This window comes from Mobula hypostoma, chromosome 12 (genome assembly GCF_963921235.1).
Source record: "Mobula hypostoma chromosome 12, sMobHyp1.1, whole genome shotgun sequence".
In the NCBI taxonomy this organism is placed as follows: domain Eukaryota; kingdom Metazoa; phylum Chordata; class Chondrichthyes; order Myliobatiformes; family Myliobatidae; genus Mobula; species Mobula hypostoma.
In genome coordinates, this window is record NC_086108.1 from 89781923 (window position 1) to 89800307 (window position 18385).

At 41.2% G+C, this 18385-nt stretch overlaps 2 protein-coding genes across 3 annotated transcripts in view; both read right to left on the bottom strand.

The window, feature by feature from the left end:
• Positions 1-8540, bottom strand: part of LOC134354987 (uncharacterized) — a 63859-nt gene extending 55319 nt beyond the window's left edge. The window contains exon 1 of the mRNA XM_063064586.1: positions 8255-8540. Within this exon, the coding sequence (XP_062920656.1) occupies positions 8255-8280 (26 nt within the window). The 5' untranslated portion in view covers positions 8281-8540. The remainder of the gene's footprint in view (positions 1-8254) is intronic.
• A 374-nt stretch (positions 8541-8914) lies between these two features.
• The window catches only part of snx7 (sorting nexin 7), a 76038-nt gene continuing 66567 nt past the window's right edge, over positions 8915-18385 (bottom strand). For both annotated transcript variants that reach the window (XM_063064589.1, XM_063064590.1), the window contains exons 9-10: positions 14861-15013; positions 8915-10399 (exon numbers count right to left, since the gene is read on the bottom strand). In XM_063064589.1, coding sequence (XP_062920659.1) covers positions 10319-10399; positions 14861-15013 — 234 coding nt within the window. In that variant the 3' untranslated portion in view covers positions 8915-10318. The remainder of the gene's footprint in view (positions 10400-14860; positions 15014-18385) is intronic.

The following is an 18385-nucleotide window of genomic DNA, read 5'->3' on the forward strand; positions in this document are numbered from 1 at the left end:
GGAGGATGGAGAGCAGATGTACGTGAAATGGGGGAGATGGGTTTAAGAGGAGAGTTGATAGTGGAGGAAGGGAAGCCCCTTTCTTTAAAAAAGGAAGACATCTCCCTCGTCCTAGAATGAAAAGCCTCATCCTGAGAGCAGATGCGGCGGAGACGGAGGAATTGTGAGAAGGGGATGGCATTTTTGCAAGAGACAGGGTGAGAAGAGGAATAGTCCAGATAGCTGTGAGAGTCAGTAGGCTTATAGTAGACATCAGTGGATAAGCTGTCTCCAGAGACAGAGACAGAAAGATCTAGAAAGGGGAGGGAGGTGTCGGAAATGGACCAGGTAAACTTGAGGGCAGGGTGAAAGTTGGAGGCAAAGTTAATAAAGTCAACGAGTTCTGCATGCGTGCAGGAAGCAGCGCCAATGCAGTCGTCAATGTAGCGAAGGAAAAGTGGGGGACAGATACCAGAATAGGCACGGAACATAGATTGTTCTACAAACCCAACAAAAAGGCAGGCATAGCTAGGACCCATACGGGTGCCCATAGCTACACCTTTAGTTTGGAGGAAGTGGGAGGAGCCAAAGGAGAAATTATTAAGAGTAAGGACTAATTCCGCTAGACGGAGCAGAGTGGTGGTAGAGGGGAACTGATTAGGACTGGACATCATTTAAGTTCCCTGGCCCCCACCGCTTTATTTTCACCATGGATGTCCAGTCCTTATATACTTCCATCCCCCATCAGGAAGGTCTTAAAGCTCTATGCTTCTTTTTGGATTCCAGACCTAATCAGTTCCCCTCTACCACCACTCTGCTCCGTCTAGCTACACATACCTTTACACTTCCTCCCTCACCACCATTCAGGGCCCCAAACAGTCCTTCCAGGTGAGGCAACACTTCACCTGTGAGTCGACTGGGGTGATATACTGCGTCCGGTGTTCCCGATGTGGCCTTTTATATATTGGCGAGACCCGACGTATACTGGGAGACCGCTTTGCTGAACATCTACGCTCTGTCCGCCAGAGAAAGCAGGATCTCCCAGTGGCCACACATTTTAATTCCACATGCCATTCTGACATGTCTATCCACGGCCTCCTCTACTGTAAAGATGAAGCCACACTCAGGTTGGAGGAACAACACCTTATATTCTGTCTGGGTAGTCTCCAACCTGATGGCATGAACATCGACTTCTCTAACTTCCGCTAGGCACCACCTCCCCCTCGTACCCCATCTGTTACTCATTTTTATGCACACATTCTTTCTCTCACTTTCCTTATTCTCCCTCTGTCCCTCTGAATATACCTCTTGCCCATCCTCTGGGTCTCCCCCCCCCCCGTCTTTCTTCCTGGACCTCCTGTCCCATGATCCTCTCGTATCCCCTTTTGCCTATCACCTGTCCAGCTCTTGGCTCTATCCCTCCCCCTCCTGTCTTCTCCTATCATTTTGGATCTCCCCCTCCTCCTCCAACTTTCAAATTCCTTACTCACTCTTCCTTCAGTTAGTCCTGACGAAGGGTCTCGGCCTGAAACGTCGACTGCACCTCTTCCTACAGATGCTGCTTGGCCTGCTGCATTCACCAGCAACTTTGATGTGTGTTGCTTGAATTTCCAGCATCTGCAGAATTCCTGTTGTTTGCCTTTCAACATTCGGTAGGTTTCAATGAGAACCCCCCGCATTCATCTAAATTCTAGTGAGTACAGGCCCAAAGCTGCCAAACACTCCTCATATGTTAACCCCTTCATTCCCAAAATAATCCTTGCGAATCTCCTTTGGACTCTCTCCAATGACATTACATCCTTTCTGAGTTAAGGGGCCCATAATTGTTGACAATGCTCCGTGCGGCCTGATTAGTGTCTTATAAAGCTTCAGCATTATCTCCTTGTTTTTATCTTCTATTCCCTTTGAAATAAGTGCCAACGTTGCATTTGCCTTCTTTACCACAGACTCAACCTGTGAATTAACCTTCTGGGAGTCTTGCACAAGAACTCTCAAGTCCCTCTCAACTCTGATGCTTGAATTTTCTCCCCATTTAGATAATAGTCTGCACCATTGTTCCTTTTACCAAAATGGATTATCATACATTTTCCAATATCTCTTGAAAACCAAGGTTGCCTACACTTGTTGTCTTTACCTTTTGTTCTGACAGGCATATACATGCTTTGTATTCTCAAAATTTCACTTTTGAAGACCTCCCACTTACCAAGTACAAACCCCATTTCCAGGAAAGTTGGGATATTTTCCAAAATGCAATAAAAACAAAAATCTGTGATATGTTAATTCACGTGAACCTTTATTTAACTGACAAAAGTACAAAGAAAAGATTTTCAATCGTTTTACTGACCAACTTAATTGTATTTTGTAAACATACACAAGTTTAGAATTTGATGGCTGCAACACACTCAACAAAAGTTGGGACAGAGTTAAAATAAGATTGAAAAGTGCACAGAATATTCAAGTAACACCAGTTTGGAAGACTCCACATTAAGCAGGCTAATTGGCAGCAGGTGAGGTATCATGACCGGGTATAAAAGTAGCGTCCAACAAAGGCTCAGTCTTTGCAAGCAAGGATGAGTCGTGGCTCACCCCATTGTGCCAAAATTCATGAGAGAATTGTTAGTCAGTTCAAAAGGAACATTTTTCAATGCAAGATTGCAGAGAATTTAGGTCTTTCAATATCTACAGTACATAATATTGTGAAAAGATTCAGAGAATTCAGAGACATCTCAGTGCGTAAAGGGCAAGGTCGGAAACCACTGTTGAATGCGCGTGATCTTCGAGCCCTCAGGCGGCACTGCCTAAGAAACTGTCATGCTACTGTGACAATCATATCCTGGGCTCGGGAGTACTTCGGAAAACCATTGTGACTCAACACAGTCCGTTGCTACATCCAGAAATGCAACTTGAAACTGCATTACACAAGGAGGAAGCCATACATCAACTCTGTGCAGAAACGCAGGCGAGTTCTCTGGGCCCGAGCTCATCTCAGATGGACCAAGAGACTGTGGAACCGTGTGCTGTGGTCAGATGAGTCCACATTTCAGCTAGTTTTCGGAAAAAACGGGCGTCGAGTTCTCCGTGCCAAAGATGAAAACGACCATTCAGATTGTTATCAGCGAAAGATGCAAAAGCCAGCATCTGTGATGGTATGGGGGTGCATCAATGCCCAAAGCATGCGTGAGTTGCATGTATGTGAAGGTACCATTGACTCTGAGGCATATATTAGGATTTTAGAGAGAGAGATATATTGCCATCAAGGCGACGTCTCTTCCTGGGCTGTCCATGCTTATTGCAGCAGGACAATGCCAGACCACATTCTGCGTGGGCTACAACAGCGTGGCTTTGTAGACACAGAGTGCGTGTGCTTGACTGGCCTGCTGCCAGTCCAGATCTATCTCCTATTGAAAATGTATGGCGCATCATGAAGAGGAGAATCAGACAACGGAGACCACGGACCATTCAGCAGCTGAAGTCTTATATCAAGCAAGAATGGACAAAATTTCCAATTGCAAATCTACAATTAGTATCCTCAGTTCCAAAACGATTAAAAAGTGTTATTAAAAGGAAAGGTGATGTAACACAATGGTAAACATGCCTCTGTCCCAACTTTTGTTGAGTGTGTTGCAGCCATCAAATTCTAAATTTGTGTATGTTTACAAAATACAATTAAGTTGATCAGTAAAACTATTGAAAATCTTTTCTTTGTACTTCCGTCAGTTAAATAAAGGTTCACGTGAATTAACATATTACAGATTTTTGTTTTTATTGCATTTTGGAAAATATCCCAACTTTTTTGGAAATGGGGTTTGTACACCTTTGCTAGAAGACAGCCTGTCCCAATCCACAATTGCCAAATCATTTCTGATACCATCAAAATTGGCTTTTCTCCAATTTAGAATCTCAAACTGCAGACCAAAGCTATTTCTTTGCTTATTCATTTTGAAACTAACGGCATTTTTGTCACTGGATGCAAAGTGTTCCCCATACACAAACTTCTGTCACCTGCCCTGTCTCATTCTCTAATAGTAGATCCAGCATCACACACTCTCTCATTGGGACTTGTACGTACTGATGAAGGAAACTTTCCTGAACACATTTGACAAACTCTATCCTATCTAGTTCTTTTACAGCATGGGATTCCCAGTCACTATGTGGGAAGTTAAAACCATCTACTGTAACAAACTTCTTTCTTGCAACAGACTGTGATCTCTCAACAAATTTATTCCTCTAAATCCCTAGGTTTGTTGGGTGATCTGTAATATAGCCATTAACGATGTCATACCTTTCTTATTCCTCAATTTCACCCGTAATACCTCACTAGTTGAGTTCTCTAGTCTGTCTGAAGCACTGCCATGACATTTTCCCTGACCAGTAATACCACACCTTCTCCTTTAATTCCTCCTGCTCTGTCACATCTAAAGCAACAGAACCCTGAAACACTGAGCTGCCTGTCCTGCAAGCAAGTCTCACTAATGACTACCATGTAATAATTCAAGGTGTTGATTCATGCCCTGAGCTCACCTGCCTCTCCATCATACTACTTGCATTGAAATATACGCAGCTCCGGACTAGTTGTATCATGCTCCGGGGTAGTGGAGGTATAATTTATCCATCTGTGCTGATCACCACATCCTTGACTTAGCTGTTCCACCGTGAACACGATCTGTTATGAGTCAACATGATGCTTTCAGATCAGGTCACGCATAGCACATACCTCCGCCACACTGCTCAGTTGTGTTTCTGGGGTACAAGGGCTAGCGACTCTTGTGCCTGTTATCACTGAGCAGCAGTGAACCATCTGATTGGCCTATCAGAGTTCTCTTTGAGAACTAGCTGACTTGATCAGCATTTCTGATCTGGCTATTGTTAACAATTGCACTTAATAAAAAAGAAGCTCCACTTTTGATTCCTGACTTTGTGTGAGGTCTTACCAGCATGTCACTCCACACCCTCTCCACCAACTGTTTTGGCACTCTGGTTCCCATCTCTCTGCAACTCTACTTTAAATTCGACCATGCAGTATTAACAAACCTTTCCAGTAAGATATTAGTCCCCTCCAATTCAGGTGCAAATTATTCCTTCTGTACAGGTCCCACCTTCCCTGGAAGATAGCTCAATCATTCAAAAATCTTATGCCCTCCCTCCTACACCATCTCCTTAGCCACTGTATAATCCTCTTAGTTCTGGCCTCACTAGCATGTGACATGAGATCACAACCCTGGAGGTTCTGCCCTTTAACTTTGCACCCAACTCCCTGAAATCCCAATGCAGAACCTCATCACTCGTCCTACCCATGTCATTGGTACCTACATGGACCACAAACTCTGGCTGTCTCCCCACCCCCACAGAACCTCCTGTCCATTCCCCTGTCACTACAGTGTGCCTCTTCTCCCCCTTCCCTTCTGAGTTACACAGCTAGACTCAGTGCCAGAGACCTGACCACTGTGACTATCCTCCGTTAGGTCACCCTTCGGCAGTATCCAAAGTGATGTACCTGTTGTTGGGGGGGCGGCGGGGTGAAGGCCACAGAGGTACTCTGCAGTGGCTCCTTATCCCCTTTTCCTTTCCTGTCACCCAGCTTCCTGTGTCCTGCACTTTGGGTGTAATTACCTCTCTACTTGTCCATCTATCACCCCTTCAGCCTCACAATTGAACTGCAGTTCACCCAGTTCCAGCTCCACCACCTTAACACAGATTGTTAGATGTACTTTTTGCAGTTGTAGTCATTAAGGACACTGGAGGGCTCCCTGCCTTCTCACATCCCGCAAGAAACACATTCCACTATCCTCCCTGGCATCTCCACTGTCCGACCTGAGCAGATATAAAGGAAGGAAAAGTAAACAACCTAGAACTTTTCTTTGCTTTCTCTGACTGAAGCCTTGAAGAGGTAAATCCTCAAGATCACCACTCTGACTCTGTCCACTCAGATGATGGCTGCTGCACTTTAATTTGCTCTTGCTAATCAATCTCAAAAGGGGTTTGGTCGCTGGTCAGAGCTCTATTATGTGCCCATGACCTACTACTACCTTTTCCTACTCGGGCAGTGGACCTGAGTGAAATCCCCCTCTCTCAAAACTTCCAATGTCCAGATTGGTCGCTGGTCAAAGCTCCAGGCTAGGGGAAAGCAGGAGCATAACAAATGTATGAAAATTAAGGTCAAGCACGACATAGCACTTCCTTACTAATGTATTAGTTATCCATTAGTTATCAATGGCAACACTCACTCTAGATGGTAACTTGTGAGATTGCCTACACCAAAAGGCAGTAGCAGCAGGTATTAAAAGATTGTTGTTAGCTATCTAGTGGCGTGGGTGGGAAACCGAAGAGAAACAGAAAGAGAATTATCAGATAGGCGAGATGGAGGATTAGTAGGAAGGGGAGAAGCTGGTTATAATAATGGCAGAATATCATTCAAAGTAAGCATTAAGCATGGGGGAAAGCAGCAGACTGATCAGTGGTTAGCTTCTCAGCCCCGGAAAAAAGGTAGTGCTCTAAAGGCATTGTTACATTTCCCTAAACCCTGCAAAACTCAAGTGGAGGCGTTGTTCAAAAGACTGAAGATATGGGTTAAGGAAATTGAAGTTATTTAGCCTCATGATAAGATTAAAGATACAGCTTATGCTTGAAGAGGGCATGAAGGAGCAGGGCATCCTGCACTCTGTGTATAAACAGTGGCTCTGCTTCTCCTGGAAGATCAACAATCTCCCTCAATATTAGAATGCTGACTACAGTCCAACATTAGTATAGATGACAGTTCAAGGCAAAATGCTGCAAAGGCACAAAACCTGAAATAAAAGATGCTGACAAGATTCTACAGGTCAGTCATATTCTGAGGATAGAGAAACATGAAACATTTGAAGTCAATGAACTTCCTTCCACCCCATACTCAAAGTCTAATCAATTAACCAAACATGGTTTCTCTTTCAAATTTAGGTTCTCTGCTCATTACTTTTTTCTAAATGCCATTATTACATTCTTCGTTCAATTCCAATATTAATCCTGGAACAAATTCCACTTAAGTCTGGGTGGTCAACTAAGCTTTCTGAAACTTGCCTGTAATCATCAACAAGTCATACAGCATCTTTGCGACGAGTTGTTAATGCTCATGCAATAACTTTTTCTTGGAACCTACCATCTGATTGAGAGTTAGTGGCAAATGACCATAATTTGGAGACCATAATTAAAGTGCAGATGTGTTACTTTTAAAGAGCTTTGTATTTAAGTAAATAGGGTTCCAGTTATTTAACAAAAAATCTTCACAAGCAGCAGGAGCTAAATGATCAGACAAGCAGCAACACACACAAAATGCTGGAGGAACTCATCAAGCCAGGCAGCTATTGGGAGGAAAGCGTTAGATGCTGCCTGACTTGCTGAGTTCCTCCAGCATTTTGTCTGTGTTGCTCAAGATTTCCAGCATCTGCAGAATCTCTTGTGTTTATGATCAGACAAGCAGTTTCTGATAGCAAGGAAAAAAAGTGGTATGGGATTTGCTAAGCAAATGGCAAGGATTCAAAACTGACTTAGAGGACAACAGTACTGCCAATTTAATATTACTTCGGCAGAGTTTATATTTCAGTGCTTAAACCCAACAAAGAATCTAAAGAATGTCACCAACTCAAGTGAGGACACAATACTCTGCAAGGGGTTTCAGTACTGCTTTTAAGTGGTGTCCAACCTCCTTACTTCTGTATTCTAGCACAGCACTTACACCATATAGACATTTCAAACATAGAACAGTAAAGCATGGTACAGGCCCTTCAGCCCACGATGTTATGCCAATCTTTTCACCTTCTCCAAGATCAATTGAACACTTTCCTCTCACATAGCCCTTCAATTCTCTTTTATCCATGTGCCATCCTCACAATTTCTTAAGTGTCCCAAGTATATCTGATTCTACCACCACCCTTGGAAGCACATTCTGCACACCCATCATGCTAATAAAATCCCCACCCCTAACCCTTCCCTTATACTTTCTTCCAATCACCTTAAAATTACGCCCTCTTGTATCAGCTATTTCTATCCTGGGGAAAAGGCACTGGCTGTCCACTATCTGCTTCATCAGCTCGTACATCTCTATCAAGACTTTTCCAAATCATGCACTTGGACACCTTCAGTAGATCTGTCTACATCTGAGCTTTTCAGTTTCTATTCAAATAGCTTTTCTTGCTAAAGTGGAGACTCCCCAAATTATACTGTGAGTGATCATACCCCAATTTCAAACTAATTATATTACCTGACAGTCTCTTGATGTCCTCTTCAAAATTTACTTTCTTACCTTCTTTTATCGTCAAATTTAGCCATTATTCCTTTAATTTAATCGTTTAAAGATTTGTCATTGGCACCAGAACCAATCCATGGAGCACACTTCTGGTTACAGTTCGCCAGCTAGAAAAATACCCAATTATGCCTATCCTTTCCTGTGATTATAATCATAAATTCTGCTAAAGGTCAAGCGGAAGCCCATTGAGTGCTTTAGACTCTCTCACTACCCTCTTTTGATGTCAGTACTGCTAAAAGAGGCACAGTCTGTTTATAATTCTAAAACATGTAACAGTGAAATAATTAAGAACATTTTGACTACCTTACTGTACATCTTTGTCAGTTACTATTTTTCTACATTATAAACTGTATCTTTCATGTTTAAATTACTAAAAGAGGCTTTCAACAGAATTAAACACTTTACTTCAAAAGTCATTAAAATACATTGAGTCATGTACTTACCTTGTGAATGTTTGAATCCAAATTAACAATTTGCATATCTCACTGGAAAAAGTTTATATTTTATAACTTAAGTAATAAATATACATTACCAATTTCTACATAAATAAATCTCTCATTAAGGCATTATAGGTTTAATACTTTGCAAAGTAATTTAAAATGTTTTGGAGATCATTTTTAAAAACATTTAGCTATGGACCATAAAAGCAACTTGCAATTCATTTTGATGTTTATTTAGGCTAGTATATTTCAGTTTTGTACATTTTGTTCTAGCTTATTCGAAAACACCTACAGTACAGAACAAAATAGTTTCATTTCTAAGAAACATTGTACAAGATGCACACTTAGTCCAAATTTTCATTATAAACTATGGAGTAACGTTCTTCAAAAGTTATACTTTCTAATCAATGGCTTAAATATGAAAAAATTAATACATGATCAGATAATAGATATAATCTTTAAAGACACATTCTGTCACTGATAAAGCTAGGATAAAATAGAATTTCTTTTAACAACCTTAAATATATAGCTTTCAGAAAAGTTTTATTTGCATAACGTGTGGATTTTCAAACTATTGTACATTTGATAGAGTACAAATAGAACATAGCTTTTAATGATATGGTAAATAATCATATAGGTCTTAAAATAATAAGCAAAGGCAGGAATATCTTATTTTATAATAAAATAGCACAGGCAAACTTTAATGGATTACAATAGTGAAATCTCATGAGACAAGAAAATTATTACTTTGATTTTAACATGTTCATGATGTTAAGGACCATAAGGACAAACTTCCATGGGGTGTCAGCATGAGGGCAAGACCATCGTAATGCCCAAACTCATGATCATATTTGAAGTAAGAATGCCTCTATTTTAATTGCTTGCAACATCAATCTTGCTGCGTCCCAACAAGAGTAAGACTGGGCTGTAACAAGACAGCTCCAAAACTAGGGAACACTACCACTTCAGGAAAAAAAAAAGTTCTTCATCATTCTTAAAATATAGTTGAAGGTAACAGGGGTAGCAGGTAAGGGGTTGTGGGGAATGTAAAATGGGTCAGGTTTAAAACATCTACCACTTAGACCCTGCTTTGTGCTATCAGATCAAATTCATCCCATATATGACCCAGCAATAGAACATTAATAAAATAATACGCCTTAAGCTAGAATTTATTGACATGTTAATGCACTGACGTGAAAACCAGCTACGAGTATCCAAAATCATTCACAGAATTCCACAACCAGAAAAAGGATGGAAGAAAATGCATTGTGATCGTAATTTTACTAAGACCTGATTCACTTAAGGCAGTTAATTTTAGAAAACAGTTTCCATTTTGCAGCGATTGATCACAAAAGCATCCATTGGCGTGGAGAGCTAATTTTGCAAAGGCATTAACTGAGCATGACCTGAGGTTTAAATTTAATAATTTCATTGATCTGCTCAATCCTTGGGGCTGCAGAATGTTCAAGTCATCAAAACAATTAAATATCGCAAACTGAGTAATGTTCTTGCATTGGAAGGTTAAAAGGATCCAACTGGACCGCAGTATATATCTAAAATACGAACAGCACATTTGGTCAGAGAAAGTAATAAGTGCATGAAACAAAATCCAGCTTTGCTTCTATCCGCTGTTTTTATTATTCTCATCCATCTTGATTTCAGTCTGTTGCATGGAAAGAAAAGACTCCCATGTAGCTAAACACTGAAAGACAAAAAAAAAGCCAATAGAAAATTGATAACCTCAAATATAGCTACTGCTAGTACAAAAAAAAATCCAAAAAGCGGGACATACTTTAGGTCCTTCAAAATCTGTGAAGAGATCCAGTAAGTTAATATTCCAAATGAGAATTATCAACATAACTGTATTTTTTTTCCTTTTCAGACCTACTAAATCAAGTATAATCAGTTTTTGAATTACACAGCTAAGAAAATGGCTTCAAAATGAGGAAAATAATGGTCAAGATCAGTGGTTGAACTTCTGAAGAGAAGGGCTAATCTGACCACTTTGCTCAAGTAAAGCAGCTCCATCACCAGAAAACAAATTATATCAATGTAATTGGCCTCTGATAATATACACCTATTCCATTTAAGTTTACCCAAGATTACTAGTTACTGAAGGAAGAAAACAATTATTGTTTTCTTCTATAAATTTTTTTTGAGACTAGAGAATAGGTATGTAGAATAGAAACATTGTGCAATTACTATTTTATAGAGTCATGAATTCAAATTCAGACAGCTCAAAAATGGGCCCTTCAACCAATATGTCCACAGTGATCATTTTGTCCAATACTAATCCCGCTACACCTGTATCCTTCCATACTTACCCATTCCAGAGCCTGTCAACATGCTCTAATGTAGTCATTGTATCTCCGCCTCCGCTGGAGAGTGCTCTCCTGACGTCAACCATTTTATGTGAAATAAACTTCCCCCACAGACTTCTTTCCAATATCCTGTCACTTTAAACATGTGCACTTCTTGTTCTTATTATCCCTCCCAGGGGAAAAATATTCTTGCTGTCTACCCTACAGCTCTCAATCATGTAAGCTTTCATCCCATCTTTTCCCGTCTTTCTCCCCATATCCAAAGATCTCAAATGGAATGAAAGGATTACCGTATGAGGAACATTTGGCAGCTCTTAGACTGTATTCCCTGAATTTCAGAATGAGGGGGGATCTCATAGAAATATTCCGAATGTTAGAAGGCCTGAACAGATTACAGTCCAAGACAAGAAGGCATGACTTCAGGATCGAAGGACATCCACTTAGAACAGAGATGCGGAGAAATTACTTTAGTCAGAGGGTGGTAAATCTGTGGAATTTGTTGCTATGAGCGGCTGTGGAGGCCAAGTCATTAGGTGCATTTAAGGCAGAGATAGATAGATTCTTGATTAGCCAGGCCATCAAAGGCAGGGGAGAAGGCCGGGGAGTGGGGATGACTGTAAGAATTGGATCAGCCCATGAATGAATGGCGGAGCAGACTTGATTGGCCAAATAGCCTACTTCTGCTCCTATATCTTATGGTCTAAATCCACGCATCTGGTGAATTTCCTCTGCATTTTCTTCAGCACAACCACACCCTTTCTATTGTTTGGTAAGCAGAGATGCATACAGTACTGAAAAACACTGATCAGACACACTTGGAAAGTCGCAACCAAAAATTCCAAGTTTTGTTTCAAGGGCCTGACCTACAAAGGGAGGTATGCTACGTGCCTTATTTATCACTCTGATCAAACAGTAGTAAGTGAATGCTATCCAATACCAGAGTTGCAAGGGACTCCACTTTCTCTATGTCAAATAGGTGTATGGAAGCAGCACTGTGTGGTATACTGTGCGTTCATAGCTGAATACTGACTGCGCACACAAGCCTTGAGATAAGTATGCATATGATGAAAAAAGTAATTGATAGATGACATCTGAACTTGGATTCAGCAACTCTGTGTGATATTATTAAATATTGTAGAAAATGCATTTAGATCTTCCACGTGGACGCCTGGTATTGTCATAGCTATCTATTTCCACTGCTTTGTCAGTTGGTTTGGGGAACCTCCTCCAGATAGTGGATGCACTTCACTTCCAAATCTATATCTCCAGAGCAGTGAGGATAATTTAGCACTTGTCTGCTTTGCTCATTCTTTTATCTTTCCCAGGTTAGATTTCACTCACAGGCTCCGCTCAGACTGAGGTAAATGATCTATCATCATCTTAGACATCATCCATTATGAAAAATAACAAATTAATAGACAATATAATAACATTCGCTACTCAAAATTAAAAAGGGTGATATGTCAAATTTAAGCTTAGTTCAGTAAACTACAGCCCTTGTTTCAAATAGGCTGTAAGATTAAATAGGCTAAACACGAGAAAGGTGAAATGGCTTCAAAATTCTGTAGAGAAAACTTAAAGAAAACTATGAAAGCAGTCTCAAAAAAAGGAAAATATAGTCCACAATCAATGCATTATTTAATATGTCCACCAAATGAAGCTTGATAACACTTTGCTACAAAGGATTGAAAAATTAAAACTTAATGGTTTGAAGTTTATTGATAACCTGATATGGTGGCAGCTAATCTTGTAGAGTTAAATTTATTCAAGAAGCTTAAATATCAATCTGTTGGAGTTTTTCGAGGAGGTTACCAGGAAAGTGGATGAAGGGAAGGTAGTGGATATTGTCTACATGGACTTCAGTAAGGCCTTTGACAAGGTCCCGCATGGGAGGTTAGTTAGGAAAATTCAGTCGCTAGGTATACATGGAGAGGTGGTAAATTGGATTAGACATTGGCTCGATGGAAGAAGCCAGAGAGTGGTGGTAGAAAATTGCTTCTCTGAGTGGAGGCCTGTGACTAGTGGTGTGCCACAGGGATCAGTGCTGGGTCCGTTGTTATTTATCATCTATATCAACGATCTGGATGATAATCTGGTAAATTGGATCAGCAAGTTTGCTGATGATACAAAGATTGGAGGTGTAGTAGACAGTGAGGAAGGTTTTCAGAGCCTGCAGAGGGACTTGGACCAGCTGGAAAAATGGGCTGAAAAATGGCAGATGGAGCTTAATACTGACAAGTGTGAGGTATTGCACGTTGGAAGGACAAACCAACGTAGAACATACAGGGTTAATGGTAAGGCACTGACGAGTGCAGTGGAACAGAGGGATCTGGGAATACAGATACAAAATTCCCTAAAAGTGTCGTCACAGGTAGATAAGGTTGTAAAGAGAGCTTTTGGTACATTGGCCTTTATTAATCGAAGTTTTGAGTATAAGAGCTGGAATGTTATGATGAGGTTGTATAAGGCATTGGTGAGGCCGAATCTGGAGTATTGTGTTCAGTTTTGGTCACCAAATTACAGGAAGGATATAAATAAGGTTGAAAGAGTGCAGAGAAGGTTTACAAGGATGCTGCCGGGACTTGAGAAACTCAGTTACAGAGAAAGGTTGAATAGGTTAGGACTTTATTCCCTGAGCGTAGAAGAATGAGGGGAGATTTGATAGAGGTATATAAAATTATGATGGGTATAGATAGAGTGAATGCAAGCAGGCTTTTTCCACTGAGGCAAGGGGAGAAAAAAACCAGAGGACATGGGTTAAGGGTGAGGGGGGAAAAGTTTAAAGGGAACATTAGGGGGGGCTTCTTCACACAGAGAGTGGTGGGAGTATGGAATGAGCTGCCAGACGAGGTGGTAAATGCGGGTTCTTTTTTAACATTTAAGAATAAATTGGACAGATACATGGATGGGAGGTGTATGGAGGGATATGGTCCGTGTGCAGGTCAGTAGGACTAGGCAGAAAATGGTTCGGCACAGCCAAGAAGGGCCAAAGGGCCTGTTTTCTGTGCTGTAGTTTCTATGGTCCTATGGTTCTATCAAATAGAGCATTTCTGGGCACATCCTTAACATTCAACTGACCCCACATTAGCTTCAGGTAGAACAGGCATCTACCACTGGTGAAAGCAAAAAGGAGGAGAGCAGAGACACAAAGCACTCCCCCACAGGTTGAGTGAAAAAGGTATCATCTGTCAATAATAAACAGCAGATCCTGAATGAATACAAGGCAGGCAACATCAAGTTTATTTTCTTAACAATCAAATTGACCAGATCTATTGTTATACCTTTGGGTTTACATTTATAAATGCAATGGCAGTAAGTTTTGCACTTCATTGAGCAAAAATTGAATAAGAACACATTGATGTGCACAGTGACAAATCAGAATTAAGAAATTATGAAACCAAAACGAAAAAGAACTGAGAATCTTATTTTTGTTTTAAATCAGACTTTCACATCTCAGGTCTGAGTCACAGGACAGACCATTTTAATCTTGTTTATTAATAATAATGGTTAGAATGAGCTGTTTCCTGTATTTTAAACACAATAACACAGCCAAGAAGGGCCAAAAGGCCTGTTTCTGTGCTGTAGTTTCTATGGTTTCTATGGTTTAATAGTACCCTCATTAGATCACAGAAATACCTACAAATTATTCTGCATTGGAACAGTAATTTTTGAAGTATTTGTTCAATCCAGCATTTTCTGTACAAATATCTTTCATTATAAGATTACAGAGATAATATACAAGTTCAGCTGATCCACATAATATTTCAAGTACCTAAATCAGGCACACTTATATGCATTAACAAAGGTATTTAATGATTATAGTATTTTTTAACCTTTCTTACCTCTTCAAAATAATGAATATTATTTTCAGCCATGTTGCAAAGAGCTGATTTCATATCACTTCGCATGTTCAAACACCACCTCTTCCAATCTGCTTTCAAATTGTTATTGGCATGTTCTACTTCATCCTCAAGACGGGCAATATCTGTCTGTAGCTAAAATAAAGTTATTCACACTAAAATGCAATTAAGTTATTTTTATATAATATAAATTGAAAAAAGTTAAGAAATGTACACATTACTTGTGCAGAATTATATTTTTCATCCACTATCAACTGGCAAGGTTAAAAAGATTGGAAGTTATGGCTATAAAAAACATAGTAAGACAGCACTATAAGAATGTACTGATCAAGAGCAAGATGCACAGTACAATTTCCAATATTATAATAACTATTATTCAAAATAATATCTATAACAGAAGAGCTCCAGTGAAGTAATCAAAATCTAAAATCCAATACTAAAAACACAAGGGTTTCTTCAGAGCAAAACACACAAAATGCTGGAGGAACTCAGCAGGCCAGGCAACATCTATAGAAAAAAGTACAGTTGACGTTTCGGGCCAAAACCTCTTGGCAGGACTGTAGCAAAAAAGTGCTGAGAAGTATATTTGAAAGATCGGGGGTGGGGGTGATGGAAGACAGAAATGCCAGGTGATAGGTGAAACTTGGAGGTGGAGGGATGAAGCAAAGAGCTAGGTTGAATGGTGGAAGAGACAGAAGGCCATGGAAGAAGTGGGGGGGGGGGGGAGAGAGAAGGAGCACCAGAGGGAGGTGATGAGTGGGCAAGGAGATAACATAAGAGGGGGAAGGGGGAGGGTAAGGATGGAAGGATTACTGAAAGTTTGAGAAATTGATGTTCATGCCATCAGGCTGGAGGCTACCCAAGCAAAATATAAGGTGTTGCTCCTCCAACCTAAGTGTGGCCTTATCCCGACAGTGGAGGAGACCATGGATGGATATATCGGAATGGGAATTAAAATGGGTAGCCACTGGGAGATACCGTTTGTTCTGGCAGACAGAGCATAGATGCTAGGCAAAGTGGTTTCCCAATCTACATTAGGTCTCACCAATACACAAGAGACCACACCAGGAGCACCAGACACAGTATATGACCCCAACAGACTCACAAGGTGAAGTGTTGCCTCACCTGGAAGGACTGTTTGGGGCCCTGAATGGTAGTGAGGGAGGAGGTGCAGGGGCAGGTGAAGCACTTGTTCCGCTTGCAAGGCTAAGTGCCAGGAGGGAGATCAGTGGGGAGGGACGAATGGACAAGGAAGTTGTGTAGCAAGCGATCCCTGCGGAAAGCAGAAGTGAGGGGGGAGAGAGGGAAAGTTGTGTTTGGTGGTAGGAATCAGTTGGAGATGGCCATAAGGCCACAAGATATTGGAGCAGAAGTAGGCCATTTGGCCCATCAAGTCTGCTCCGCCAATCGTGGGCTGATCCAATTCTTCTTACACATACACCTCTGCCTGAAATGCGCCTAATGACTTGGCCTACACAGCCACTCGTGGCAACAAATTCCACAGTTTTACTACCCTCTGACTTAAGTAATTTCTCCGCATCTCTGTTCTAAATGGACTAAATCGATTATTGAAAGATCATTGTCAATGCCTCCGCAATCTCTCCAGCTACTTCCTTCAGAACCTGAGGGTACATTCCATCAGGTCCAGGAGATTTATTCACCCTCAGACCATTCAGCTTCCTGACCACCTTCTCAGTCCTAATTTTCACTGCACAAACTTCACTTCCCCGACACTCTTGAATATCTGGTATACTGCAGGTGACTTTCACTGTGAAGACTGATGCAAAATACGCATTCAGTTCCTCTGCCACCTCTGCATCTCTCATTACAATATCTTCAGAATCATTTTCTATTGGTCTACCCTCAAATCTCTTTTACCCTTAATATACTTAAAAAAAGCTTTTAGTATCTTTGATATTAGTTGCCAGCTTCCTTTCATAATTCATCTTTTCCTTCCTTTTTTTGGCGTGTGTGTGCATGCGTGTGCGATGTTGGTGGGACGATGTCTTTTATCATGTCTTTACAAGGTGCGGAGCAAGAGAGAGAGAGACTGTGGTGTGCCACTCCTCACACAGACACTTCGCATTATTTTTCCCTTTATCTTACGAGGTTGAGTTGCGATCTCGACACTCAACCCGGCACGGATGGGAAGTGTACTCCAGAGCGGACCCGACTGGGTTTGAACCCGGGAACCTCCATTCCGGAGTCCGGCCGCTGATGTCATTGCGCCACCAGCCGGCCCTCATCTTTTCCTTCCTAAAGACCTTCTTAGTTTCCTTCTGCGTATTTTTAAAACCTTCCTAATCCTCTATCTTCCCACTAACTTTGGCTTCCTTGTATGCCCTCTCTTTTGCTTTTCTTTAGCTCGGATTTCACTTGGTAGTGTCCTTCTTCCATTCGAAAATTCCTTATTTGGAATATATTTGTCTTGCACTTCCCTCGTTTTTTGTAGAAATTCCAGCCATTGCTGCTCTGCTGTCCTTCCTGCTGGTGTCCCTTTCCAGTCAACTTTGGCCAGTTCCCCTCTCATGCCATTGTAATTTCCTGTATTTCACTGAAATAGCGACACTTTGGAATTTAGTTTCTCCTTCTCAAGTTTCAAAGTGAACTCGATCATATTGTGATCACTGTTCCCCAAGGATTCCTTAATCTTAAACTCCCTATCACCTCCGGATCACCGCACAACACCCAATCCAGCACAGCCGATCCCCTAGTGGGATCAACAAGCTGTTCTAAAAAGCCATCCCTTAGACATTCTACAAATTTTCTCTCGAGGTCCAGTATTGGTCTGGCTTTCCCAATCCGCTTTCATGTTAAAATCCCCAATGATTAACATGACATATGGCCCTTCTGACACGCCTTTTCTATCTCCTGCTGTAATTTGTAATCCACATCCTGGCTCCTGTTTGAGGCCTGTATACAACTGCCATTAGGGTCCTTTTACCCTTGCCATTTCTTAACTCAACCCTTAGAGACTCTACACCTTCTGAACCTATGTCATCCCTTTCTAATGATTTAATATTATTTCTTGTACAAAGGGCCACACCACCCCCTCTGCCTACTAACCTATCTTTCCAATACATCATATATCCTTGGACATTCAGCTCCCAATGGCAGCCATCCTTTAGCCAAGTTTCAGAGATGGCCACAATGTCATACTTGCCAATCTGTATCTGAATTTCAAGATCATCCATTATATTTCTTACGCTGCGTGCATTCAAATATAACATTTTCAGTCCAGTATTTGTTGCTTTGTTTTAACTGCACCATGCCTCTATTGCCCTGTAACTCATCCCACTAGTTGTGATTTTGCCTCATCTCCTGCCTGTCCTTTCTATCATCTCTGTTGCACACCTTCTTTGATTTATTTCTGTTTTCCCCTTCCTCAGCCCTGGTGGAAGTTTCAGAGAATTGTGTGCTGGACATGGAGGCTGGTGGGGTGGTAGGCGAGGACAAGAGCAACCCTATCCCTGGTAGCGTGGGGGGAGGATGAGGTAAGAGCAGACA